At 44.2% G+C, this 27,880-nt stretch overlaps 1 protein-coding gene across 6 annotated transcripts in view; it reads right to left on the bottom strand.

Annotated features, from left to right (window-relative positions):
- The window catches only part of SBF2 (SET binding factor 2), a 2,080,461-nt gene that overhangs the window by 198,109 nt on the left and 1,854,472 nt on the right, over positions 1 to 27,880 (bottom strand). For all 6 annotated transcript variants that reach the window (XM_085648170.1, XM_085648169.1, XM_085648168.1 and 3 more), the window contains one exon: positions 8,490 to 8,616. In XM_085648170.1, the coding sequence (XP_085504296.1) occupies positions 8,490 to 8,616 (127 nt within the window). The remainder of the gene's footprint in view (positions 1 to 8,489; positions 8,617 to 27,880) is intronic.

The following is a 27,880-nucleotide window of genomic DNA, read 5'->3' on the forward strand; positions in this document are numbered from 1 at the left end:
TTCCTGGGGTGGATTTCAATCCCAACAGAAAGACTTTGCATTGGTAGTGGTTCTCCTTACAAAAACATCATGATTTTTAGATGCTTCTCCACCATTGGAATATGAAAATAGTGGTCTTGAGGGTTTATAGAACACATACAGTAGTTTTAATGTAGTTGCGGGTAGATGAGGAGGTGCAAGAATTCTAAATATTTCCCTCTTTATCCATTTGTTAGCCAGTTTGACGTTGAGAATGGATCTGAGCTCTCTCAGTGGTACTCAGAGCATAGCCTTTTTGCACAATACTCTGCATCTAGATGTCACATGTTATTTTTAGCCACTCAAAGATGGTTTACAATGCTTCCCCTATTGCAAAAGGTGACGGAAGACAGAGTAGTCTCAATGGTTAGCTGAGGGTTTTCAAATAGCTGCAGATGGTTGCTTGTGTCTTCACGTAATACTGGAAATGATGTCGCTGCTGGAAATGTTAGGGCCACTTAGTAATCTGAACTCTCTGGTAAAACAATGCTCGAAGTATCTACAGTGATGCGGTCTATACTCTTTCCTTTTCCCCAGACTGGTAGCTATAGTTTCAAACTCTGTTTTCAGCAGCAGGAATGACTATATGGTTCAACACGAACATTCCCTCATTCAGAACCTCTTGATAGTCCTCTCTGTCCCCACATGGGAGTATCTCAGAGAAGCTCTGTAATGAGAACCATAAGGATCTATGAGACCTGCCTAGTAATGTAGTGGCACTAGAAGTCTTCACTACTTTCGCTGAGCTCCCACATACCTTCGCCCACATTGAGTCTAGCTTTTTAATTTCTTTTTCCGGTGGTACACTGGAGGCCAGAGCTATAGCATACTATTGCCTTGCGACTGACATAACAGAGTCTGGTCGGAAGGTATGTCCAGAGGGACAGAAGGTCTTGTTCAGGACGTTAATAATTCTTTAACAAACTAGCAGACTTGCAAGAAGAAGGAGTTGGAAAGAGTTACATCGCTGATCCTATAAATCCTTGAGCAGGGTTATAAAGTTCTCAAAAGCAGGTTGGTGGTGTTAAGTGTCAAAATCACAGAAGTCAAAGCCGATGGCTCTGGAATTGAAATACTAAATTTGGAAGCTATACTGATCAGAACTTCACTGAGTTATTTATATCAATGACCAGAGAAACTCAGGATGGAGGTTATTCCATTAGAGTAGTTGAATAATTACAAATCAGGGAACAGGAGGAATAACTAAAATATGACCCATAATGAGAGGAGTGCCTCCCAGTGTAACAAGAGTGGCGTCTTCAGCTCAAAGATGAATGCCTACTTGACGAATGTGATCTTCAGTTTGATGAATTATTTCCTTGGAGAGGATCTAATTAGAGATGCTGGTGGAGGTGCTAGTGACATCACATGTGCATAACTGTAGGTATAACTGGTGACACAGGTATTGGAGGGACGGGAACAAAAGAGGGAGCGAGGCTAATCAGAGATGAACATGTTTCAATTGGATAGTATGTTCTCGAATACTCAGAAACCAATCTATTAGGTACTCTTATTCGCTTTCATTTGAACACCCAGTTTGCTGATGAATTTGCCTGATAGCGTGTCTTTCGGCATTGAGGATGTCTTGACATAATTCCCTGTCTGGACATTTCATGCTTCAACATCAAGGTTGTCTTCAACACCGACCAGTTTCTCAATGGCGACCATTGATTATGAAAGTTAATCAGTAAGGTTTACAGAATTGCCATATTCGAGCCTTGATTGAATGAGTGCAATCCTCTCAGGAGTGTGAAGGATGATCCTCAAGAAAAGGTTATAGAGATACTAAGGTTTTTAACTGCAAATAGCATATTTTGACAATATCAACCACTTGGTCTTTCAATAAAGATTGGAGTTAAGGATAATGCCAAGATTTTGCACTTCACTTCAGAGCAAGGAAAGTAGTTTACAACCCAAACTTTTTTTCAGGCTGAAGAGGAACCGCGTATCACCACCATACATGTAGCAGGACACTCATTTGACAAAGGGCTACGGCCAAGCCAGCACACAGATGTTGAATAGCAAGGGAAACAGATTCGATACTTGTGGAACACCATTTTTAAGGATTGTAAGATTGCCCTAAAATGGGGGGAGGACCACTTTACTGGCACTGCATTTCCAGAAAAGGTTTTAGCCAGTTCAGAGGTATACCACAGATACTAATTTTCCTGGTGCAGTGGAGGTGCATTCCATACTGTATAAAAAAATACAATAAGGAAAAGGAGTAAGCTTGTTTTAAAAGACAAGTCTTTAGCTCTCTCCTGAAAGAAGCCTAATCAGTTTGTGACCGTAATGAAGAAGGAAGAGAATTCCAAAAGTAAGGAGACGCAAAAGAGAAGCTGCAGCCAGCCCCCTTCTTAAATCTGGTGATGGGCAGAAAAATGCAGAGGAAAGAGAGCAGCCACCAAACCATACAATACCTAATTAGTTTTCTTTTGTAAGTTAAAAATTGAGGTCCTGCTCCTCCAATTGCTTTAAAGGTGAGACAGAAAATCCTAACTAGAATTCTTTGCTCCACGGGCGACCAATGAAGTTCTCTAAACAAAGGTGTACTGTGTGAATACCTCAATACTCTGTAAAAAAAAGCCTGGCTGCTTGATTCTGAACAGGCTGAAATCTGAAAATCATTACGATCATATTCCTCGTGAACATCCTTAATATGGTTGCAATGAGCTACCGCTGAACAAACTTTGAATAATATCCTCTTCACATTAGTTTTCTTATCTGATAAGGGATAGTGTGAAATAGATTGCAGAAGACTAGGGCATAAAGGGATCTCCCTTCTTAGTTTAGGAACTGTTTGAGGGTTTAATATGGACTCATTATGGAAGCAAAAGAGTAGCACTGAGGGTGAAAAAGATATGTAAGACTTCCTCATAATTGCCTCTCATCTGAGTCTCGGCCCATTTGGCCAGTGTTTCTGGCCACTGGAAGCGGTTGGGTGAAGAAAGGCTACCAGTGCGCCCCCAGAACACCCGCAGCATGGACATGTAGGTTCCATTTTATAGAGTAAACGTATAAGGTAATAAGCTAGACGGGTGTGCTTAAAGCATTCAAGATGACTGCCATGTAAAAGTGGCCAACAAGACAGTTCTCAAAGTCAAAGATCTCGATGTTGACCAAGACTGTAGCTTTTTCTCAGATTTGGATCTCTTTTCAGACAAGAGAAGGTCCAGTGGAAGAGAGAGGTACCTCTCCATGCTCTGCGAGATATGCATGAAGCAAACTCCACATTTCTTTGATGATTCTCCTGCCGGCCCTTAAAACAGATTTTTTTCCAGACTTTCAGTAATGCACTGCATCTTCCTGCAGTGCATTTAGTCTTTTGGTCAACATAAGTCACGAAGATAAACAATAGAGAATGCATGAGTAGCCTTGTGGGCTATTTTACATTCCATAAGAAGGGAACATAGCAAAAAGTGTAATCTGTGAAGAAAACAAATACCAATAGTCTAAAAGATTTAAATTGAACCTAAAAAGTCAAGGTTTGGGAAGGTTTTCAAAAGCAAAAAATCCCCAAAAAGGTTTAACACTATGCTGCAGGTTCCTGTTGTAAGTAGCCATAAAACATTTGGAGCAATTACCACTGACAGGGCATGATGGTATACTGACAAAGTCTTCTTCCTCAATGGAGACGTGTCAGTTTTGCAGCTTCTCTGGTTTGCAAGCTAACTGATGTTCTCTCACTACCCGTTTAAACAAGCATTTACAATGCAATAGGTCTCGCAACTGCGAGTTTTTGGAGCTATTGGCATTGTAAATGGCAATGCCTTTTAAAACAAGTTTAAGCTATTGGCATTGTAAATGAGAATGCCTTTCATTTAGGTTTTAAAAATGAAAACAAAAATAAAAGGTATTAGAGGGATGGCCTGGAATTGGATGAGGGTGGTGGCGATCCAAGCAAGATTGCGATTAGTGCAACCTAAAATCCTGCACAGGGTCTACGTAACAAGTCCCAGACTGGTGCATATGGGAAGGGCTGGCAACGGGGACTGTAGATGTCAATGTGGGGGGGGAGGGTACCGTTATTCACATTCTGTGGGAATGCGATTACATACAGGGTTACTGGACTGCCATACACTGCGCACTGAGTGAGGTTCTCGCGACTGACTTGCAGCCTGAAGCACGAAGATGTTTATTAAATATATGGGAACCGACAGACCTCAATACACATACCAAGCAGTGGGCAAAGTTGGCAGTCATGATTGCCAAAAGGAATATAGCGCAACACTGGGGAGCGCAACAGCAGCCTCAGATTGGGAAGTGGCGGGAGGATCTAGACTGGTGTATGTTCCGAGAAAAGTCAGTTTACATAGCCGGAGGATGTCCTGGGAAGTAGAATAGGGTCTGGGGCCCTTGGAACACATACAGGGGAGACATTTGCACCCCACCAGCACCTTTAACTATGGATGACCAGCTCACGCCCCCTTAAACATCTTGTATCTGTCACTGTGTACTCGATTTGTCTATCCATGTATAATGTTTGATTTGTGTATTGACTCCCGCATAAGAAGTGATTTGTATGGATGTCGGTTTTGTTTAATAATAAAAAAAAAAAAAGGCATTGTTATTTGCAATGTCAATAGCTCAAACTCGCGTAAATGCGAGACCTATTGCATTGGAAATGCTTGTTAAAGGTTAACAGTCATCATTAGAATTCCGCTTCCGTTCTTCCAGCAGGTTGGTTCAACCTACACAATCGTATGTGTCTCACATTGATTGAGGGAGATTTGAAGCGCGGCAATCCGGACCTGCAAAGCCTGCTATTCTGTTGTTAAAGTTTGACAAAGTAAAGCTGTAATGCTCCTCAGTCCCAAAGTGTGGGCCTCCTGCTCTTCATGGAGCTTCACTAGTGCTCAGAAGCAGCTTCCCATGTTCTAGTACTGAGACCACACTTAGCGCTGCCCTCGCGCCCAACGTTGTCCATTATACTATGGCTTGATGGGCACCAGATCTCTCTCAATGCACCTCTATCCTAAACTTCAATCTTCTGCCTTGGCCACCTCTCCTCTATAGCTTCTGAGACACAATTGATTTACTGTGTACACTAAACAAATGCACAGTCGTCACTTCTTTCATATCCATTTAGCGCCAGACTTCAAATCCCCGCGTCCCCTACAGCCCTGCTGCGAGCCACCATGCCCCCCCTTGCCACGGCTGGCACCAGACCCTTTCTTTTACTGCTGCTGAATGCATTTGCTCAGCGAAGTGTGGTCACTGACCATTGTTGTGGAATTTCGATTTTAAATAGGCAGTTTGGGAGGGAGTAGTGGGGGTAGATAAACCCACAATGCACTGCAGCCCGAGGCAGAGTGTAACGAGAGTAGAGGAGCAGGGGCCTGTGGTGGGGGAGAAGAGACACCCCGGCCTGTCACAGATAAAGTATATGGTAGCGCCTAGAAGCAGCACTTACTGGCCGTACATGTAAAAAGTGAACTTTCATAAGAGTGAAGAGATTTGTACATAGTAAATCATAACGCCTCAGAATTAGGGCTTTTACTAGAAAGTTATAAAAACACGCCATTCAAGACCACAGGATGTTGAAGGTTTCTACCGAGACTAGAACCCAGTCCCCCAACTTCAAGGTCCACCGCTTTAGCCGTTCGGCCATATCCTTTTGCTGTGGGTAGGCCCAGCAGGACACAATCACAATAGCTCATGCTATATATATCCATCATAAATCACAACAAGGTATTTGTAATGTATAAACTATAGCGCTATGAAGCTGTGCTGGGCATCTGGTGTTTATACAAGATCTCATTAAAACATATTCCAGTGGAATCCGCAGTAAGAAGCATCATGTTAAAAACCTGCCCCATTGTTCCCCGCTTGGAGTGCAGTCAGCAAAGCGCCCAAAGGCTGCCCTCTTGGTGATTCTCACAGTCGCACGAGCTTCGCTCTCCGAGCTCCCAATGCAGAGGGAGGGTGCGGAGAGCGTGTGCTGGAGTCCGTGTGACTTTACCAGTGAATTCTACATTCAAATTTCCAAATGAGACTGGGGACGATGCAAATAAGTAATAATGTCACCGGTGTTAATTAAAAAAAATTCGCAGTTTTTTATATAGCGCGGACTCGACCGAAAGTATCTGAGCGCTTTACATGAGCACTAGTGGCGTTACAGATGGAACATTGATTTTGTTAGGCATGGGGAGATTAAGTATTTTGCCCAGGACCACAGGATGTTGAGGGTTTCTACAGGGTGTGGAGAGCGTGTGCTTCACGTGCACCCCAAGAACAAATAACACCCGGACACGAATCAGAGGAGCATTGTTGTGCACAGTACGTTATATTGAGAGGTTGTAGTGAAAATACAGGCGCTGGCAGCTTGCAATTGAAAAACAAGTAAATAATGAGACAAGGGCTTTAAAAATGGCGGCGAGTGCTAGCGCCCAAAGGCTGCGCTTTTGGCGATTCTCACAGTTGCACAAGCTTTGCTCGCTGAGCTCCCAATGCAGAGGGAGGGTGCGGAGAGCGTGTGCTTGATTTCGTGTGACTTTACCAGTGAATTCTTCATTCAAATTTCCAAATGAGACTGGGGACGATGCAAATAAGTAATGTCACTGGTGTTTATTAAAAAAAAAAAATCGGAGTTTTTTATATAGCCTGGACTCGACCGAAAGTATCTGAGCGCTTTACATGAGCACCAGTGGCATTACTGACGGAACATTGATTTTGTTAGGCACGGGGAGATTAACTAGAAGCAATAAAACATGCTCAAAGGTAAAGACATTCCTGTATTCAGAGATACTAGCCCCACAGTCTGCTGGAATACCCATGTCCTCCCCGTGACCCCTTGCGCCTCTGAGCTCTGTGCCTGCCTGCCGCCAACCAATCACAGAGCCGACTGGCGCATGCTCCAGGCGTGAAGGCAGCGTGGTTGCAGGAAGCCCGGAGCACTGGTTTGTGCGCTTCACAGCTGTCATAAACAGTTTTCTTATCTGCTTGTTAAATAAACAAGCAGATAAGAAAAGTCTTCCCAACAGCCATGAAGCAGGCGAGCCAGTCCGGGTGGGCCGGACAAAAAAGCGAAAAGGAGGCACCCCAGAAAGCTTATTTCCAATGGCAGGCCACCGTTTAGCATAAACGGTGACGCCAGCCAATGGAAATAAGGGGTGGGGCTTCAAGCCCTTTTCTAAAACTCATTAGCAATAAATCTGGCCGAGCATGCTACGCATGTGCGCAGTAACGCTAGGCGAGACGTAAAAAGGGTTGTGAAAGGGTTTATCTTGTTTCTTCTCTAATATAGTGACTTTTTAAACACAACAATGAAAAGGTGGTCAATAAAACCTGCAACAGGCGGTTTTATTATTATTTTTTTTTTTTTTTACAAATTAGCTCTTCTAAAGAAAAGCTTTTTATATTGTCATTTTGTAAAAAGTGCTCCGGAATCCATCCGGCACATGGAGGATAATTCAATGGAGAGCCTCTAAAGGAGAAATAAGATTACAGATAAGCTTCTTCCCTCCTTATTTTGCTTTTAATGTGCATTAATTATTTGTGGTATTGTGACAATACTTGCTCAAGGATATTAGACTTGTTTGAAAGCCCTTCAGAGACGAACCATAGGTGCACTTCAAAATGTCTTGCCAGGGAGTGACACATACTTTTCATTTCAAAGTTAATTTTCTTTGCCATGCATAAATTACACTTTAATTGAACAGCTTCTAAACAAAATGTCATATTTGTCAACTTAAATTTCAGAAGAAAATAATGATATTGCAAATACTAAACGATACACTGTTGGTGTTCTGCATTAACCCCTTCGCTGCTACGGACATTCCGCTGCAGCGCTGGGGGGGGCAGGGGGGCAGCGCGGTGGGCCTGTGCTCATGACGGAGCCGCTCCGTCATGAGCCACGGTTGAGCTGTGCTCATGACGGAACGGTTCCGTCATGACTCCGCCCATTTGCGTTGTCCCCCCCGCACAGGCGGGGAAACAGCGCCGCGTAGGCGGAGCGGCCGCCAACGGTCGTGTCATGACGGAACCGTTCCGTCATGAGCACACGGCAACCGTGGCTCATGACGGAACGGTTCCGTCATGAGCGGGGAAGGGGTTAAAGATAGCTGGGAGGCATTATCTACGGTGTTAGCAACTGAGTGTGTAAATGTTTACCTGGCCAATAAGGTTCAATACTCAAAGAACATTGTACCTGTGTGTTTGTGTGCGCGCTAGTGTTAGCTTCACTGTGGAGAACTTGTTATCATAAATATATGTAGTTCTTAACTGTTTTGCACTACACTGTGGGGAATGTCCGTAGATACTTTTGCAGTGTTTTCCTCTTTAATGATCAGTTTTCTTTCGAAGCAGAAACCATTGATTTGCTCCAATTGTATCATATTTGTGGTTATCCATGTGCACATGGAGTTAGAATAGTAAATTAATTTTTAGCAGAAGTCAATGCTAGGTCATCGGGGTGTGCGTGTTTTCTTTGTATTCATAGTAGATAACATAGGTAATTGAATAAAACAAACCATGCTCTAATCTTTCGTAGTCTGAGTCCAGAAGGAAAGTCTTGAATCTGTTGGAGACGTGGTGGTAGGCCAAAAACTTCAGATAATACTGATTAAACTCAAACTCTGTTGGATATTGATTGTGAACCTATAAAAGAAAATAATGTCATTATCTTAAAACAAAATACAAGTAAATGCCCAGCAAGAAAACATGTGAAAAGGAGAGAATGCATACTGTTCTTTACCTTTATGAACTGTTTTCATCATACATAACGAAACAATAAAAGAGATGCACAAGAGTGAATATGAACAAAACTTTCAACTCAGTTACATAAATAGCAATTGAGTGAACACGTATTCCCAACACGTTTGGTTACTCTCTGGAGTTGATGAAAATGCTGTTTCAATGATCTTCTGCAAATATACTGTGTATGCATATCTATCATGATTTTTGATAAACCATCCAAACCAACTACGCCCTGCTTAGAATACAAGCAGCAACAGGAAGAGATTAGAAATTACTAGGAAAAACTAAGGTGAACTACCCATGTAGACTAATTTGACACACAGCTGAAATGAGGTTGTCTTAATTGTTCTGAAAGTGTGCAAGCAGAACTTATAGTCTCTCTGTGTCTTATGAACGAGTATCCATTCAACTCATTTAATGATTTGGATAACATTTTTGTAAAAGCTCAGTCTGATTTTCTTTTGGTTACTGTGAATCCAGAACAGACTTTTCTGAGAAGCCTGATTGTAAATTGTATTACTCAGCTGGTGAAAATACTTCTCTGGGGCTAAATTCCATGGCATCAGTGGGCAGAGGAGCCCATCCCATTCTCCCTCCAATACAATCAAACCTTACCAGAGGAGTTCCAAAAGGGGAGTCAGGACTGTGCCAATCAAATTTTAGGCCACATGGGCATCTAATGACTGACATTATCTGGAAAAGGACTGGGGCCCACGTATACAAGATGCACAAACCCGGACGGGGAATAAACAAGAACTTGAAAAGACACACCCGGGTAGGGTGAATATCAATTTGTGTAGGCAAAACAATTCCAATGCAAGAACAATAACGATTACACAATTTTTTCCATGTACCTGATTGGTAGATGGGTTTTGATAGGGCATGTATCGGTCACTCAAGCCTAGAGTTAAAAGAAAGGATATAAAACTATATCTATATAACTAGCCAGAATATCACAAGTATATTGTTCTGTGCATCTCTCTAACAGGGGCAATCGGGCCTCAGGTACCGCCCTTGATTTGTGATGCTTTTGTTTTGGTCAGTTGACTGGTGGTGACTTCAGATTGCAATGCCTCTGATACACTAGTTTCAGAGTTGTTTGGATGTATAGTTCGGCTAAACATATATCAAAAACAGTATATATATTCTGTCAGTTTTCAAGAGCAATCCCAGCGTGAATGTTATCTTACGCGGACGTGTAGCGATTAAGCTACTAGCCGATGAATGATGTAATTTAAAAGGGTTCGTGAGCGATATTAATTAGCTATTAATGCTTCTTGGTGTCATGCAGTAAAACTGGGGCTTTTTTAAAAAAAAAAATAAGATTCTTCTGCATATCAGTGTAAGGGCTAATTACTAGCATTCTACCTGCGTGATACCCGGGACAGAAATAGCGTTATATCGTCCTTCATGGTGAGGTATAACCAAACACGTCCCCTAAAACAATGATCTAAACTGAAATAATTGAAATGCATTATGAATGTTAGACTAAGATCTACACTGTCCTAAATTTATATCAAAAAAATGTTTATACTCACTGAAATACTGCTATGATGATTTTAATGTAAAAGATATATGTATTTATTTACACATGTACCTATATGTATTTCTACCAAATGAACCTTGTATACTTTGAGATATAAACTATAAAAAAAAAAAAAATGAAATAAAAAACTGATGAAAATCGGGTACATGAAAAAATAGTGTAATCGTTATTGTTCTTGCATTGGAATTGTTTTGCCTACACAAATTGATATTCACCCTATCCAGGTGTGTCTTTTCAACATCTAATGACTGACTACAGAGAGAGGTGAAAGGGCCAACTACATTTAGATCATCACTTAGCTTCAGGTATCATGTCAGGGTCACCATGTGAATCGCATTCTTTATCAGATAGTTTATACAAGGCCAATTGGGTATGTCCTGTGTAGACCAGATCAACGCAATCGAGGAACTGACAAAACAAATGAGGCATACACAATTTGAGCCAATAGAATCAAATAATATGTAAAGAATCTACACCAGAGGAATTTGTTGTTTGTGTCTAATATTTTTCAGCTAGACAGAGGGGTGGGGCCTTGCATTTTATCTAAACCCTTGTGATTGGTGCCATGGTCTGTTAATTTTTATTTAGTGCTTGTATACCAAAAATGGCCTTCTGGACAGGAAGCCCAACAATCCTACTGCACCACTAATAGCAATGTTTGCAGTGCATAAAAGAGAAGCTGGAATATATGTTCTTTGATTATGAGGGCCATGTCTTCACAGGCTTGTGAAGATTCAGATGATGGAGTTCGCAATTAATTTAACTAGGTAAAGAGTTTCACAAACTACCAACTATAATGAAGTTAGAATAAACTCCAGTGAGGTGCGGACACAAAGTAGTATGTCAGTTAGTGATGTGAGTTGGCAGTTCAACTGGTAAAATGTGTACCAGTAAAGAATGTGTAAGGCAAGGGGATCCCTATCTTGCTGTCTTTGTAATCAGGTGGGTGTACTGTTAACTGGCTACAGATAGCATGCTCAATTTTATATACATAATAGAAAGTTTTTGTTGTTGTCCAGAGACTTAGCAACAGCAACCCCTGAAACTTTTCTTTCTGCATTCTGCTTGTGAATCTGGAGCATCAAATGGAGTAAAGGATTTGCTACAGGAGCCAAGGTATGACTAGGGTATAGATCCGATCATTCTCCAGGAAGGGAGCCAGTGCCTCAAGAAATAGCATCTGATCTACTTTTGTCAAGTTGAAACATAAACTTGACTATGGTGAAAGTCCCCTGGTTTGGCCTTACTAATGTATCAGTATTTGTGTCTGCTACCTTCACTTTGTAACCTGGTTGGTGGATTGGAGATTAATATATGAATCAGCACTAGGAGCATTACTATGGACATAAAGCACTTGCTGTGGTGCCGAAAACCCTGGTACCAATAACACTCTTAGGGGTTCCAGGACCTAGAAAGATCTGGAAAGAAACAAGAGCCATCCCATTTGGTGTCCAAGTGCCTGAAACCCAATCATTGGCTCTGTGTTTGGCAAGCAAGGCGTCCAGGAGAGTACCTGACAACAGAAGGAATGACATTAAAGTGCTAGAAATATTTCCTCATTAGAGGGACTTAAACCTTTTGATCATCTCAGTATCAGTGCTGTTAGACCTGACATCATTGGCGTGGGTTTTTCCCCTATCTTTTGCCTCTGCTACCTGGATTTTTGATGCTGTGATGGATTTCGTTTTTGCTGGTTTAGATGCTTTGGACACTCTGCCACTGCTAATCAGTGCCAGAGTGTAAGTGCTCCCTGTGTAAAATATCATATTGATTGGATATACCTGATTGGCATATCTGTATCACCATGAAGTCCCTAGTAAAGTGCACTGTGTGTGCCAGGGCTGGTGATGACAGATGCTACTAGTGGGTCTGCAGCGCTGATTGCGCCACCCACCTGTGTAGCCCTAAATTGGTGTCTCAGGCCTGCCACCGCAGGCCTGCCTGCAGTCCCCGGACTGCCATGTCCTCCTGGCCAGTGTCCACACTGACCGGGCCTAACCCTTCCCTTTTTATACACGTCAGTCATCCCTATGGAAGGCCCAAGGTACCCCCCTGGGCAGGGTGCAGTGTATGTAAAAGGTAGAGCATGTACTAGTGCAGGTAACATGTTCTGGTAGTGAACAACGCCCATTTTGTGTGTTCACTGCTGCAAGGTTATCTTGCTCCATAGGCTAACATGGGGGTGGCCGGTGCCAATGGCTATCGGCCTATCTTCCCATAGGAACAAGATAAGACATGAGTATTTGATATCCCTGAGCTCAGCATTTAATAACACATCTTGTAGGAGAGGTTGTTTCTAAATCCTGAGTTGGAGGACAGTACTTTTTAGAGAGTGGCTGTTCTCTTGTCTGACCCTTCTGTGTGCATGGGCGCGCTTGTGGATTGACTGTCTGGCTTGCGAGTGACAGGGGCTGGGGATTCCCCGGGAGGTTGGCTGAGTCAGCCCTCTGCTGAATGGCGACATTTGCAAGGAGAGCGGAGGGAGGAGATAGCACCTGGGAGTGAATAGGGCTGTGCCTGCCTGCCACACTGCTGGCTCCACCTCCTGCTGGGCGGCTGACGACTCTGCCCCTCACTCTGAAAAGAAAGCAGAAGCCAGGAAAACAAAGTGCTCCAGCAACACCCAGAACTGGATCAGACCGGGCTCAGGACCCACTTGCACAAAGACTTCAAAGACTTTTAGGGGTATAAGTACAAGACCCCTGACAACAGATTTTTAGATTCTACCATCAAGAGGAACCTCTGCTGAAAGACGGACCGCTGAAGAACTAAAGGAAGATTGCCGTGCTGTGTGCACTAAGGGCTGACCTGTTCTGCTGGACGACTGAAGCTGAGGAGGAGAAGGGGTCTTGCTGTGTGCTGACCCTACCCACTTGACTAAACAAGACTTTGCTGTGTGCTGTGTCTTAAACTGAATCTCCAAGGGCCTGAGAAGAGCTGGCCTCCTGTTTCGCAACCCAGGGATAGAAAGGTTGCCAAAAACTCAAGACTCTGCTGTGTCCCCCCTGCGCTGCTGTGTGCCGCAGGGACCGTGGACTGTTCTACCAAGCTTCTCAACATCTGCCTGTGAAGTGGGCTGGCTGCTCTCTACCTTGCTGGAGAGTGCCGCGCTGACACAGACCTGACACCGGTTGCCGCAGCAAGAAGACCGACGTGCTCATCGGCACGTGCCTTGCCGCGACCCGGAGGCCTGAAGCAGATCGAGAGTCGTACTTCCCTGCTCTACGAAGCCGCGCTGTGAGTGGCTGACTCCGGTGACGTAGACATCGTCACTGGGGGCTCGTCGAGGGAGTTGTGGAAACCTTGCACCGAACAGCCCGTGGAGCGCTTTTACAACGAGTGCAGCGACACCGCCGGAGCAACGTAGCTGCCTAAACAACAAGAGCCTACAAACTGATTCAGTCTCAGTGAGTATCGAATCACACAAGAGACTAGAGACTATCGTCTTACGATCCCGACCAACCAAGAAAGCGAATATTGTGTAAACCTGTGATGCTTGATTTCAACTGCGGAACCTAGATAAAGAGATATTAATTTTGATACAACTCACCTGTGTAGTCTAAGTTTGTGGTGTACGGAAGGGGGATCATTGTGGTGTCTACGTGCAAATACCTTACACATTGCCTTGGGGATAAGCCTGTCTGCTCGAGCCAAGCTACCTAGAGGGTGAGCAGGGGTTATCTACCGTGTGTGTCCCTGTACCCTGACTAGAAGCAAGGGTCCCTATTTGGTCTAAGGTGTATACCTCTGCCAACTAGAGATCCCCAGATCTAACATTGGTGGTCAGCGGTGCGGATTAGAACCAGTATTTGCACTTGACCTGCAGTGATTCTTCGTACATCACTAATCTAGTAAGCAGTTGCATTGCACAAAGTTTTTGCGAAGACTATTCTTGGAGGATCGACGAAGCATCATGTCTCTAAATGGAGTAGGTGAGGAGTCGGAATTGCAATTCGAAGTGAAAAAGTTGCTCGAATATAAGAAGGAGCAACTAAAGCAATTCTGCAAGCAGCTTGGATGCCCAGTGAAGGGCGGCGCCAACAAGACGGAGCTACAGAAAGCTCTAAGGGCCTGGTGGGAGGCCAAGAATGGCGCAACAGAGGAAGCTACTGGAGGGGATGGCACACCGGAGCACGGATTCGGATCCGATGATCTGCCAGTGAATAGGCCAGCGTCGAGGCCTGGCAGCACCCATTCCGGTAGGAGCCTTTCTCCAGAGGAGCTGGAGGAAAATCAGAGGATTAGGGCCCATGAGATTGAACTTTTTAAGCTCAAAGCTCAAGCGGAAGAAAGGAAACTGCGCCTTGACAGTGAGAAAGAGGCGGAGGAGAGGAGGAATGCTCTCGCTTTGGAAGAGAGAAAACTCCAGTTGGCTCATGAGTTGAGCACGAGGGAGCTGGACATTAAAGCTAAACAGGTGGAGTCCAGTCCGAATGGTGGCAGCGCACAACCAGGACAGGCGGGTAAAGTATACATACCGAAAGATTTGGTGCAGAATTATCAGAGGGGTGAGGATATCTATGCATGGTTTAGATCCTATGAGCTTGCCTTGAAGATGAATGAAGTGCCTGAAAAGAGTTGGGGAGCGGGTTTGTGGAAGCATTTTGAGGCCTCTGGGAGGGATGTCTTAGCACCCTTAGAAGCAGCAGGTACCTTAACCTACCCCACTATGAAGGAGGCCTTATGCCTCAGGTATGGGCTTACACCAGAACAGTACCGCCAGAAGTTTAGGAACATCAAGAACCTTGATTCAAGCACGTGGGTGGAGTGTGTGAGTATGTACACGCGTGCACTGGAAGGTTGGATAAAGGGCAGCAAAGTTACTGATTATGTGGGGTTGTGTCACTTGATTAGTTGGGAGCACTTGAGTAGTCTATGTGTTCCAGAGCTGCGCCAGCATCTTTTAGACAGCAAGTTAACTGATCCCAGTGAGCTTGCTAAGGAGGCAGACCGCTGGACTAGCACCAGGGTCAACAAAGGGGTGGTAAGTATGCCAGCCAAGGGTGGACAGGGTCCCCAGCAGAAAGGTGGGGAGGACAAGGGTAACAGTAAGGAGTTCTCTAAAGGGCCCCAAAACAGTTCCCAGGAGAAGGAGTCCCAAGCCCCCAAGCCTAAGCGGTCTTGGCCCCCTAAGGGCAACAGACCACCGCCTACTTGCTATGCTTGTAGGGAAGTGGGGCACATCGCCCCTAAATGTCCCAAGAAACCCCCAGCACCAGCTGCTGCTCCAGTCCCAGGGTTAGCTAGTGTAGCTTTGGGAGGGGATTTGATTTCCAGTGGGGAAGAGGGATTAGCTATGATGACCCTTGTCTCGTTAGGAGACCAAGAGATGGTCCAGGATACCTTGATACCCGCGAACACTAAGAAATACGGGCAAAAGGTGACCATCAATGGGAGGGAGATAGAGGCTCTGAGAGACACCGGGGCGAGTGTGACATCTGTCAGGTGTCAGTGGGTGTCTGAAGAGCAAGTCATTTCCAATGTGCTCCGCCCAGTAGTGGCCGCTGACACTTCAGTGCGCCTCTGCAAGATGGCGCGTGTTCCCTTTACATGGGGGGGAGTCTCTGGTACCTTAGAAGTCTGTGTCAGTGATGCCTTGCCGGTAGATTGTCTGTTGGGTAACGACCTGGAGAGCTCTCCATGGAAGGACGTAGAGCATCGAACTCACTTGGGAATGTTAGGACTGCCAGCGTGGATCTGTGTATCCACACGTGCCATGACAGCCAGTAATGGTGGATTAGTAGAACTGGAGCCTGGAACAATGGCCCAGGAACCTGCCAGGAGGAGATGAAAAAATGGTACGACCAGAATACCACTCTGGTTGAATTTCATCCTGGGCAGAAAGTGTGGGTAATGGCGCCGGTGGAGCCTTGTGCGCTCCGTGACAAGTGGACCGGGCCATATGAGGTGGTAGTGGCAACAATAGGGGTTCTGGCTCCAACGCAGTAAGGCTGCGCCAATACAAGAGTCAACAAAAAAATGCCAGTACTGCACTTCAATTCAATAGTTTCTGCTAATTGAGTAACAATCCTCAATTCGGAAAGACCAATCTTTTAGTCTGGTTTCTTATGAACATTTCTTTTTATTTTGGATTTTATTCCTAAAGTTTTTTTCTATTTTTTTTGTTGGACCTTCTTTAAACAAAAATTATTTCACAACAAATAGAGACTTGAAAGATATATACAAAAACATCCAATATATACAAAGACATCAAAAAATGTCACAACTCACATATAATGTATATCACTTTGCAAAATATTTAGTGGACACATTAAACATTCAAAGGACAACATTAAGTGCACTTAGAGACATGAGCATACAAGACTGGACAAATTGACGAAACATTAACAAATATAGCCTGTTCAGAAACAAGTGTAAACGCCCTGTGTTAAATAAAGTTTTTTGAGAACAGGTGCGGATACTAGTGATTAGTACAAGATTTGTTTGTTCATATTTTCATATAATAGACCATCAAATAATTTAATTTTTAAGTTGTAATCCTGGGGAGATTGGTCTATTTGAGAGAACGGAGGTAAAGAGAACAGGGGTCGACGCGTTTCGAATCCCTTATGTAGCAGGGATTCTCATCAGGACCGTGAAGATTCAATCTACAGAAAAAATAATAAAAACATTCTGTCAGTCATACTCACAACACTCGACTTCAATCAATCACGCACACTCTCAGATCATACCTGTATTTATGATTCAGTGGTCGGTCTCCCAACAAAGTGTCTAATCGTGTAGCTGTAATGTTAAGAATTCAATGGGCATAATTAGTGTTGGTTAGCCAGTAAAAGGGAAACAATGATGAAGTTCGTTAATCTGGGTACTTACATAGAGATGCGGTATGACCGCGTGGTCAGTTACTTGTTGTCAGTTTCTTCAAACAATTCTGTAATGAAGAAAAGAAGAAATGTCCTATTTACTTTGGCGAAAAAAGGCACGCAGATGCTCATATTTAAAATGACCGGCTTAGTGGGGCGGGTGTAATCGAGCTCTTAAGTTTGTTAGCACGCAGCAAGCCTGATTTCTAGGTGAGGGTGTGCCAATAAATGGAGTGGTTTGGCGTTCGGTAGCGTTCATTTGGGAAGAATGTAGAATTCACTTAGGCACTTCTGCGTTCTGTAATTCAATGGTGTGTCTATGCTCGTGTTAAATGACAGATTTCGTCAGGCGGCATTCCAAGTGCACGGATGAGTTGAAGCTTTTCGGCTGCGCGCTAAGGAAATCTTACCGGTATTAGTTTCTCAAGTCTCCTCCATACGCGTCCACGTCCATCACTGAGGCGCGTTTGTGATTATCCCGGTTGACCCGGTTGTATAAGTGATTGGAGCCTGCTGCTAATGCTTCTGGGAATCGTAGTTTTAAGTTTTGAACATGTTGTGCTGATTGCAATATTTGTTTAGGGGTATGTAAAAGTGTGGTTTAGTCCGTTTTTGGTGGCAGGATATGCCGATTCCGTAGGTCTGGAGGTTTTTTAAAAAAAAAACTTGACAGCTGTTACTTAGCAACCCGTGTAAGTGCATTGTAGATCGATTGTCTAGTGGTGGAATGTGTCATTGTTGTCCAATGTATCCATGAATTCTTGCCACAGTAGATGTAAAATGGAGGGAGAGAGAAAAAACCACTATGTTCATAAGTTATAAAGTTCCGACATTTCGTTCAAGCCCTGAGTGGCCGAGTTGAATTTTAGGATCAGCATTGCTTCTCGTTGCTTTAGTTTGGTCTCTAGATCTCCGCCCCTCTGGTCATGCTCTAACTTCGAAATGACGGTCCATCTGAAGTCAAGATCTCCGTGTGACTCGTCAATCCAATGTTGTACAAGGGGTGCTGTGGTGATTTTTTTCTTTATTCTTGATTTATGTTGAGAGATTCTCTGTCTGATTTCCTGATTTGTTTTCCCTATGTACAATTTGGGGCATGGACATAGGATGGCGTAGATCAAGTTTTTTGATTTACAATTCGTAAAGGTGTTGTGTTTCCATGAGATTCCTTCATGTTGGAATACATTCCCCTCAATTGTGGAATTACAACACATGCATGTTCCGCACTTCTTATGTCCTGTAACAGGAGGTAAATTGACAAATTCACGTATTGTGGGGGTCTTCTTGACAGGGACGGCTGCCCTAATGATTTGGTTCGCAATGCTCTTATCTTTTTTGAAGGCGAAGAGTGGTTTGGCGTTCAACTGTATGTCAATATCCTTTATTAGATGCCAGTTCTGGTGGATGACCTTTTTGAGAAAGTTAGATGATGCCCCAAAGGTAGTGACACATACTGTGCGCTCGAGTTTTTTCTTTTCTTTCTTTCTCAGGAGTTCTTCTCGTGGTGTCCACCACGCGCGTTTGATTGCTTGTTTAACCAATTTAGATGGATATCCCCGGTCTAAAAGTCTCTCCATGAGCAAGTTTGCATGGTACATATACTCGTCTTTAAATGAACAATTTCGACGTATACGGAGAAATTGGCCTATTGGTAAATTTACATTTCAGACTGCGCGGGTGGTTACTTGAGAAATGCAAGGATTTGTTGCGGTCAGTCTTTTTTCTGAAGAGGGTGGTCACCAACTGTCCATCTGTGCAATAAACTTCCACATCTAGAAAGGAAAGTCTTGTGGGTGATGACTGGATACTGAATTTGATGTCCATTGTGCGACTGTTGAGCCATCCATGAAAGTCAGTTAATTGTTCCATTGTGCCGGACCATGTGAAAAAAATGTCGTCAATGAAACGGACCCAGCCCCCTATCCATTGTGAGAAGGGGTTGTTATTGTGTACGTATCTGTCCTCATATACACTCATAAAGAGTATAGCCAGCTCCGGGGCAAAGGGACAGCCCATGGCTACTCCCTTTATTTGGAGAAAGAAGTCCTCATGGAATTTAAAGTAGTTTTTAGTTAAAGCCATTCTAGCCAATTCCAAAATGAAGTCCGTAGGAATTCTTGCTGGACGATCTCTTTTATCCAAGAAGATTTCCACCACTTCCAAGGCCTGATCTTGGGGAATTTGGGTATATAGTGAAACTATATCCATGCTTACTAGTAAATCCTGTCCTTCGGTAAATGGTAATTGTTGTAATTTACACAGAAAATCTGAGGTGTCTCTCAAGAAAGATTGTACTGTCAATGTGAAAGGTTTAAGGAAGAAGTCAATAAACTTGGAGATGGGTTCAAAAAGTGAATCGCACCCAGATATTATGGGGCAGCCTGGTGGTGATTTGGCATTCTTATGTACCTTCGGAAGTACATAGAACAATGGTGTTCTTGGGTGTTTGTTGACTAGATAATTGAATTCTTGTTTGCCCAAAAAACCTTGTTCAAACCCATTCTGTAGAATTTTTTCAAGTTCTCTCTGAAATTCAGTCGTTGGATCTGATCGTATTTTCCGATAGCATTCTATGTCAAGTAGCTGTCGATTGGCTTCCGCTATATATTCGTTGGTACCCCAAATAACAATCGAACCGCCTTTGTCGGCTTGCTTGACTATAATATTCTCATCATTTCTGAGAGAAAAAAGTGCATCTTTTTCCTTTTTAGACAAGTTATGTTTGGTAAAAGATTTGTTCTTTTTTTCTTCTGAGGCAATAGCTGACAACACAGTTTTCTCAAAGTATATCACTTCTTTAGGTATTTTAAAAGCTGGTGGACAAAAGGTTGATTTCCTCTTTAGACCCGTGGTTTCTGCTTGCGACATTATTTCTTTACCTGAAAAAAATGCAATCAGACGGATCTTCCTGCAGAACTCAATGAATTCCAGTTTGAGTCTAACAAAGTCTGGAGGTTTTGCAGGGACAAAAGAGAGTCCCTTTTCCAATACACTTACTTCCGACGAGGAAAGAACTTTGTTGGAGAGGTTGATAACTGATGAGGTACCTAGTTTTTGTAATTTTGTCTCCTCGTGGACATCTCCCATGGCTGGTTGTATCTTGTCTTTCCGCGAACTTTCTGTTGGCCTTGATCTAAAAAAGGCTGTTGTTGTTGTTGTTGTTTATTTTGTTGAAAATTTTGTTGATATAAGCGACTCTGAACCAGGCACATATAGACCCCAATTTAATCGACGTGGAGGATACCAACAGCAGCAATATCAACAAAATTTTCAACAAAATAAACAACAACAACAACAACAGCCTTTTTTAGATCAAGGCCAACAGAAAGTTCGCGGAAAGACAAGATACAACCAGCCATGGGAGATGTCCACAAGGAGACAAAATTACAAAAACTAGGTACCTCATCAGTTATCAACCTCTCCAACAAAGTTCTTTCCTCGTCGGAAGTAAGTGTATTGGAAAAGGGACTCTCTTTTGTCCCTGCAAAACCTCCAGACTTTGTTAGACTCAAACTGGAATTCATTGAGTTCTGCAGGAAGATCCGTCTGATTGCATTTTTTTCAGGTAAAGAAATAATGTCGCAAGCAGAAACCACGGGTCTAAAGAGGAAATCAACCTTTTGTCCACCAGCTTTTAAAATACCTAAAGAAGTGATATACTTTGAGAAAACTGTGTTGTCAGCTATTGCCTCAGAAGAAAAAAAGAACAAATCTTTTACCAAACATAACTTGTCTAAAAAGGAAAAAGATGCACTTTTTTCTCTCAGAAATGATGAGAATATTATAGTCAAGCAAGCCGACAAAGGCGGTTCGATTGTTATTTGGGGTACCAACGAATATATAGCGGAAGCCAATCGACAGCTACTTGACATAGAATGCTATCGGAAAATACGATCAGATCCAACGACTGAATTTCAGAGAGAACTTGAAAAAATTCTACAGAATGGGTTTGAACAAGGTTTTTTGGGCAAACAAGAATTCAATTATCTAGTCAACAAACACCCAAGAACACCATTGTTCTATGTACTTCCGAAGGTACATAAGAATGCCAAATCACCACCAGGCTGCCCCATAATATCTGGGTGCGATTCACTTTTTGAACCCATCTCCAAGTTTATTGACTTCTTCCTTAAACCTTTCACATTGACAGTACAATCTTTCTTGAGAGACACCTCAGATTTTCTGTGTAAATTACAACAATTACCATTTACCGAAGGACAGGATTTACTAGTAAGCATGGATATAGTTTCACTATATACCCAAATTCCCCAAGATCAGGCCTTGGAAGTGGTGGAAATCTTCTTGGATAAAAGAGATCGTCCAGCAAGAATTCCTACGGACTTCATTTTGGAATTGGCTAGAATGGCTTTAACTAAAAACTACTTTAAATTCCATGAGGACTTCTTTCTCCAAATAAAGGGAGTAGCCATGGGCTGTCCCTTTGCCCCGGAGCTGGCTATACTCTTTATGAGTGTATATGAGGACAGATACGTACACAATAACAACCCCTTCTCACAATGGATAGGGGGCTGGGTCCGTTTCATTGACGAAATTTTTTTTATTTCACATGGTCCGGCACAATGGAACAATTAACTGACTTTCATGGATGGCTCAACAGTCGCACAATGGACATCAAATTCAGTATCCAGTCATCACCCACAAGACTTTCCTTTCTAGATGTGGAAGTTTATTGCACAGATGGACAGTTGGTGACCACCCTCTTCAGAAAAGAGACTGACCGCAACAAATCCTTGCATTTCTCAAGTAACCACCCGCGCAGTCTGAAAGAAAATTTACCAATAGGCCAATTTCTCCGTATACGTCGAAATTGTTCATTTAAAGACGAGTATATGTACCATGCAAACTTGCTCATGGAGAGACTTTTAGACCGGGGATATCCATCTAAATTGGTTAAACAAGTAATCAAACGCGCGTGGTGGACACCACGAGAAGAACTCCTGAGAAAGAAAGAAAAGAAAAAACTCGAGCGCACAGTATGTGTCACTACCTTTGGGGCATCATCTAACTTTCTCAAAAAGGTCATCCACCAGAACTGGCATCTAATAAAGGATATTGACATACAGTTGAACGCCAAACCACTCTTCGCCTTCAAAAAAGATAAGAGCATTGCGAACCAAATCATTAGGGCAGCCGTCCCTGTCAAGAAGACCCCCACAATACGTGAATTTGTCAATTTACCTCCTGTTACAGGACATAAGAAGTGCGGAACATGCATGTGTTGTAATTCCACAATTGAGGGGAATGTATTCCAACATGAAGGAATCTCATGGAAACACAACACCTTTACGAATTGTAAATCAAAAAACTTGATCTACGCCAACCTATGTCCATGCCCCAAATTGTACATAGGGAAAACAAATCAGGAAATCAGACAGAGAATCTCTCAACATAAATCAAGAATAAAGAAAAAAATCACCACAGCACCCCTTGTACAACATTGGATTGACGAGTCACACGGAGATCTTGACTTCAGATGGACCGTCATTTCGAAGTTAGAGCATGACCAGAGGGGCGGAGATCTAGAGACCAAACTAAAGCAACGAGAAGCAATGCTGATCCTAAAATTCAACTCGGCCACTCAGGGCTTGAACGAAATGTCGGAACTTTATAACTTATGAACATAGTGTTTTTTTCTCTCTCCCTCCATTTTACATCTACTGTGGCAAGAATTCATGGATACATTGGACAACAATGACACATTCCACCACTAGACAATCGATCTACAATGCACTTACACGGGTTGCTAAGTAACAGCTGTCAAGTTTTTTTTTTAAAAAACCTCCAGACCTACGGAATCGGCATATCCTGCCACCAAAAACGGACTAAACCACACTTTTACATACCCCTAAACAAATATTGCAATCAGCACAACATGTTCAAAACTTAAAACTACGATTCCCAGAAGCATTAGCAGCAGGCTCCAATCACTTATACAACCGGGTCAACCGGGATAATCACAAACGCGCCTCAGTGATGGACGTGGACGCGTATGGAGGAGACTTGAGAAACTAATACCGGTAAGATTTCCTTAGCGCGCAGCCGAAAAGCTTCAACTCATCCGTGCACTTGGAATGCCGCCTGACGAAATCTGTCATTTAACACGAGCATAGACACACCATTGAATTACAGAACGCAGAAGTGCCTAAGTGAATTCTACATTCTTCCCAAATGAACGCTACCGAACGCCAAACCACTCCATTTATTGGCACACCCTCACCTAGAAATCAGGCTTGCTGCGTGCTAACAAACTTAAGAGCTCGATTACACCCGCCCCACTAAGCCGGTCATTTTAAATATGAGCATCTGCGTGCCTTTTTTCGCCAAAGTAAATAGGACATTTCTTCTTTTCTTCATTACAGAATTGTTTGAAGAAACTGACAACAAGTAACTGACCACGCGGTCATACCGCATCTCTATGTAAGTACCCAGATTAACGAACTTCATCATTGTTTCCCTTTTACTGGCTAACCAACACTAATTATGCCCATTGAATTCTTAACATTACAGCTACACGATTAGACACTTTGTTGGGAGACCGACCACTGAATCATAAATACAGGTATGATCTGAGAGTGTGCGTGATTGATTGAAGTCGAGTGTTGTGAGTATGACTGACAGAATGTTTTTATTATTTTTTCTGTAGATTGAATCTTCACGGTCCTGATGAGAATCCCTGCTACATAAGGGATTCGAAACGCGTCGACCCCTGTTCTCTTTACCTCCGTTCTCTCAAATAGACCAATCTCCCCAGGATTACAACTTAAAAATTAAATTATTTGATGGTCTATTATATGAAAATATGAACAAACAAATCTTGTACTAATCACTAGTATCCGCACCTGTTCTCAAAAAACTTTATTTAACACAGGGCGTTTACACTTGTTTCTGAACAGGCTATATTTGTTAATGTTTCGTCAATTTGTCCAGTCTTGTATGCTCATGTCTCTAAGTGCACTTAATGTTGTCCTTTGAATGTTTAATGTGTCCACTAAATATTTTGCAAAGTGATATACATTATATGTGAGTTGTGACATTTTTTGATGTCTTTGTATATATTGGATGTTTTTGTATATATCTTTCAAGTCTCTATTTGTTGTGAAATAATTTTTGTTTAAAGAAGGTCCAACAAAAAAAATAGAAAAAAACTTTAGGAATAAAATCCAAAATAAAAAGAAATGTTCATAAGAAACCAGACTAAAAGATTGGTCTTTCCGAATTGAGGATTGTTACTCAATTAGCAGAAACTATTGAATTGAAGTGCAGTACTGGCATTTTTTTGTTGACTCTATATGAGGTGGTAGAGCGCAAGAGTGAGGTGACCTACCTGATCAACATGAAGACTCCTAGGCAGCCCCTTAGAGTCTTGCATGTGAACCGCCTCAAACCCCACTTCGAGAGGTCTGAAGTGACGATGCTAATGGCTACAGATGAGGGTGGGGAGGAGGATAGTGATCCTCTCCCTGACCTCCTGGCAACCAAGGAGCAAGACGGGTCAGTGGATGGTGTGGTCCTCTCGCGCACCCTGACCCCAGAACAGCAGAGAGACTGTCGCCAGGTGTTGGGTCAGTTTGCCTCCCTGTTCTCCCTGACCCCAGGTGTCACCAATTGGTGCGTCCATGATGTGGACACTGGAGATAGTCTACCGGTGAAACAGAAGTTTTACAGAGTAGCTGACAAGGTCAGGGCCAGCATCAAGGAAGAAGTTTCCAAGATGTTGGCGTTAGGGGTAATTGAGCCCTCTAGCAGTCCCTGGGCTAGCCCAGTGGTCCTCGTTCCCAAGAAATCTGCTACACCCGGTGGCCCGTCAGAACTTCGGTTTTGCGTGGACTACCGTGGGCTCAATGCGGTCACCAAGACTGACGTGCACCCCATCCCCAGAGCTGATGAGCTCGTGGATCGGTTGGGAGCTGCCAGGTATCTCAGCACCTTTGATTTGACTTCGGGGTACTGGCAGATTGCCTTAACTGAGGGGGCTAAGGAGAGGTCGGCATTTTCAACACCAGAGGGGCACTTCCAGTTTCGCGTCATGCCCTTTGGATTGAAAAATGCCCCTGCCACCTTCCAGAGACTGGTCAACCGGGTACTGACCGGGCTGGAGCAATTCAGCGCCGCGTACTTGGATGACATTGCTGTGTTCAGCTCCACTTGGGAGGAACACTTGCAACACCTCTGTGAAGTGTTGAGGGCACTGCAGAAGGCAGGCCTCACTATCAAGGCCAGTAAGTGCCAGATAGGGCAGGGATCGGTGGTGTATTTGGGACACCAGGTGGGGAGCGGCCAGGTGGCGCCCCTACAGGCGAAGATTGATACCATTCTGGCTTGGGAACCCCCCAAGACGCAGACAGAGGTGAGAGCCTTTCTAGGACTCACCGGGTATTACAGACGGTTCATCAAGGGATACGGCACCATTGTTGCCCCCTTGACAGAACTAACCTCTAGAAATCAGCCCAGGAAAGTGAATTGGACCGAGGCCTGTCAAACTGCTTTCGATGCCCTGAAAACTGCAATGTGCACAGCACCGGTGCTTAAGGCGCCTGACTTTTCGAGTGAGTTCGTAGTGCAGACAGACGCTTCAGAGCAAGGCGTGGGAGCAGTACTCTCACAGATGGACGACGAGGGCGGGGACCAACCCGTAGCTTTCATTAGTAGAAGGCTACTTCCCAGGGAACAGAGGTGGAGCGCTATTGAAAGGGAAGCATTTGCTGTGGTCTGGGCCCTGAAGAAGCTGAGGCCCTACCTGTTTGGGACTCACTTCCGTGTTCAGACCGACCACAGGCCCCTCAGATGGTTAATGCAGATGAGGGGCGAGAATCCAAAACTGTTGAGGTGGTCTATCTCCCTACAGGGAATGGACTTTACGGTGGAACACCGTCCCGGAACAGAACACGCCAATGCTGATGGTCTGTCCAGGTTTTTCCGCCTTAGTGATGAGAACTCCCAAGAGGGTGGGTAGTTCTCCCCACTTTCAGCTGGAGGGGACACGTGTTAGACCTGACATCATTGGCGTGGGTTTTTCCCCTATCTTTTGCCTCTGCTACCTGGATTTTTGATGCTATGCTGGATTTCGTTTTTGCTGGTTTAGATGCTTTGGACACTCTGCCACTGCTAATCAGTGCCAGAGTGTAAGTGCTCCCTGTGTAAAATATCATATTGATTGGATATACCTGATTGGCATATCTGTATCACCATGAAGTCCCTAGTAAAGTGCACTGTGTGTGCCAGGGCTGGTGATGACAGATGCTACTAGTGGGTCTGCAGCGCTGATTGCGCCACCCACCTGTGTAGCCCTAAATTGGTGTCTCAGGCCTGCCACCGCAGGCCTGCCTGCAGTCCCCGGACTGCCATGTCCTCCTGGCCAGTGTCCACACTGACCGGGCCTAACCCTTCCCTTTTTATACACGTCAGTCATCCCTATGGAAGGCCCAAGGTACCCCCCTGGGCAGGGTGCAGTGTATGTAAAAGGTAGAGCATGTACTAGTGCAGGTAATATGTTCTGGTAGTGAACAACGGCCATTTTGTGTGTTCACTGCTGCAAGGTTATCTTGCTCCATAGGCTAACATGGGGGTGGCCGGTGCCAATGGCTATCGGCCTATCTTCCCATAGGAACAAGATAAGACATGAGTATTTGATATCCCGGAGCTCAGCATTTAATAACACATCTTGTAGGAGAGGTTGTTTCTAAATCCTGAGTTGGAGGACAGTACTTTTTAGAGAGTGGCTGTTCTCTTGTCTGACCCTTCTGTGTGCATGGGCGCGCTTGTGGATTGACTGTCTGGCTTGCGAGTGACAGGGGCTGGGGATTCCCCGGGAGGTTGGCTGAGTCAGCCCTCTGCTGAATGGCGACATTTGCAAGGAGAGCGGAGGGAGGAGATAGCACCTGGGAGTGAATAGGGCTGTGCCTGCCTGCCACACTGCTGGCTCCACCTCCTGCTGGGCGGCTGACGACTCTGCCCCTCACTCTGAAAAGAAAGCAGAAGCCAGGAAAACAAAGTGCTCCAGCAACACCCAGAACTGGATCAGACCGGGCTCAGGACCCACTTGCACAAAGACTTTTAGGGGTATAAGTACAAGACCCCTGACAACAGATTTTTAGATTCTACCATCAAGAGGAACCTCTGCTGAAAGACGGACCGCTGAAGAACTAAAGGAAGATTGCCGTGCTGTGTGCTCTAAGGGCTGACCTGTTCTGCTGGACGACTGAAGCTGAGGAGGAGAAGGGGTCTTGCTGTGTGCTGACCCTACCCACTTGACTAAACAAGACTTTGCTGTGTGCTGTGTCTTAAACTGAATGTCCAAGAGCCTGAGAAGAGCTGGCCTCCTGTTTCGCAACCCAGGGATAGAAAGGTTGCCAAAAACTCAAGACTCTGCTGTGTCCCCCCTGCGCTGCTGTGTGCCGCAGGGACCGTGGACTGTTCTACCAAGCTTCTCAACATCTGCCTGTGAAGTGGGCTGGCTGCTCTCTACCTTGCTGGAGAGTGCCGCGCTGACCCAGACCTGACACCGGTTGCCGCAGCAAGACGAAGCCGCGCTGTGAGTGGCTGACTCCGGTGACGTCGACATCATCACTGGGGGCTCGTCGAGGGAGTTGTGGAAACCTTGCACCGAACAGCCCGTGGAGCGCTTTTACAACGAGTGCAGCGACACCGCCGGAGCAACGTAGCTGCCTAAACAACAAGAGCCTACAAACTGATTCAGTCTCAGTGAGTATCGAATCACACAAGAGACTAGAGACTATCGTCTTACGATCCCGACCAACCAAGAAAGCGAATATTG

The sequence above is a fragment of the Triturus cristatus genome, chromosome 3_2 (assembly GCF_964204655.1).
Source record: "Triturus cristatus chromosome 3_2, aTriCri1.1, whole genome shotgun sequence".
NCBI classification, from domain to species: domain Eukaryota; kingdom Metazoa; phylum Chordata; class Amphibia; order Caudata; family Salamandridae; genus Triturus; species Triturus cristatus.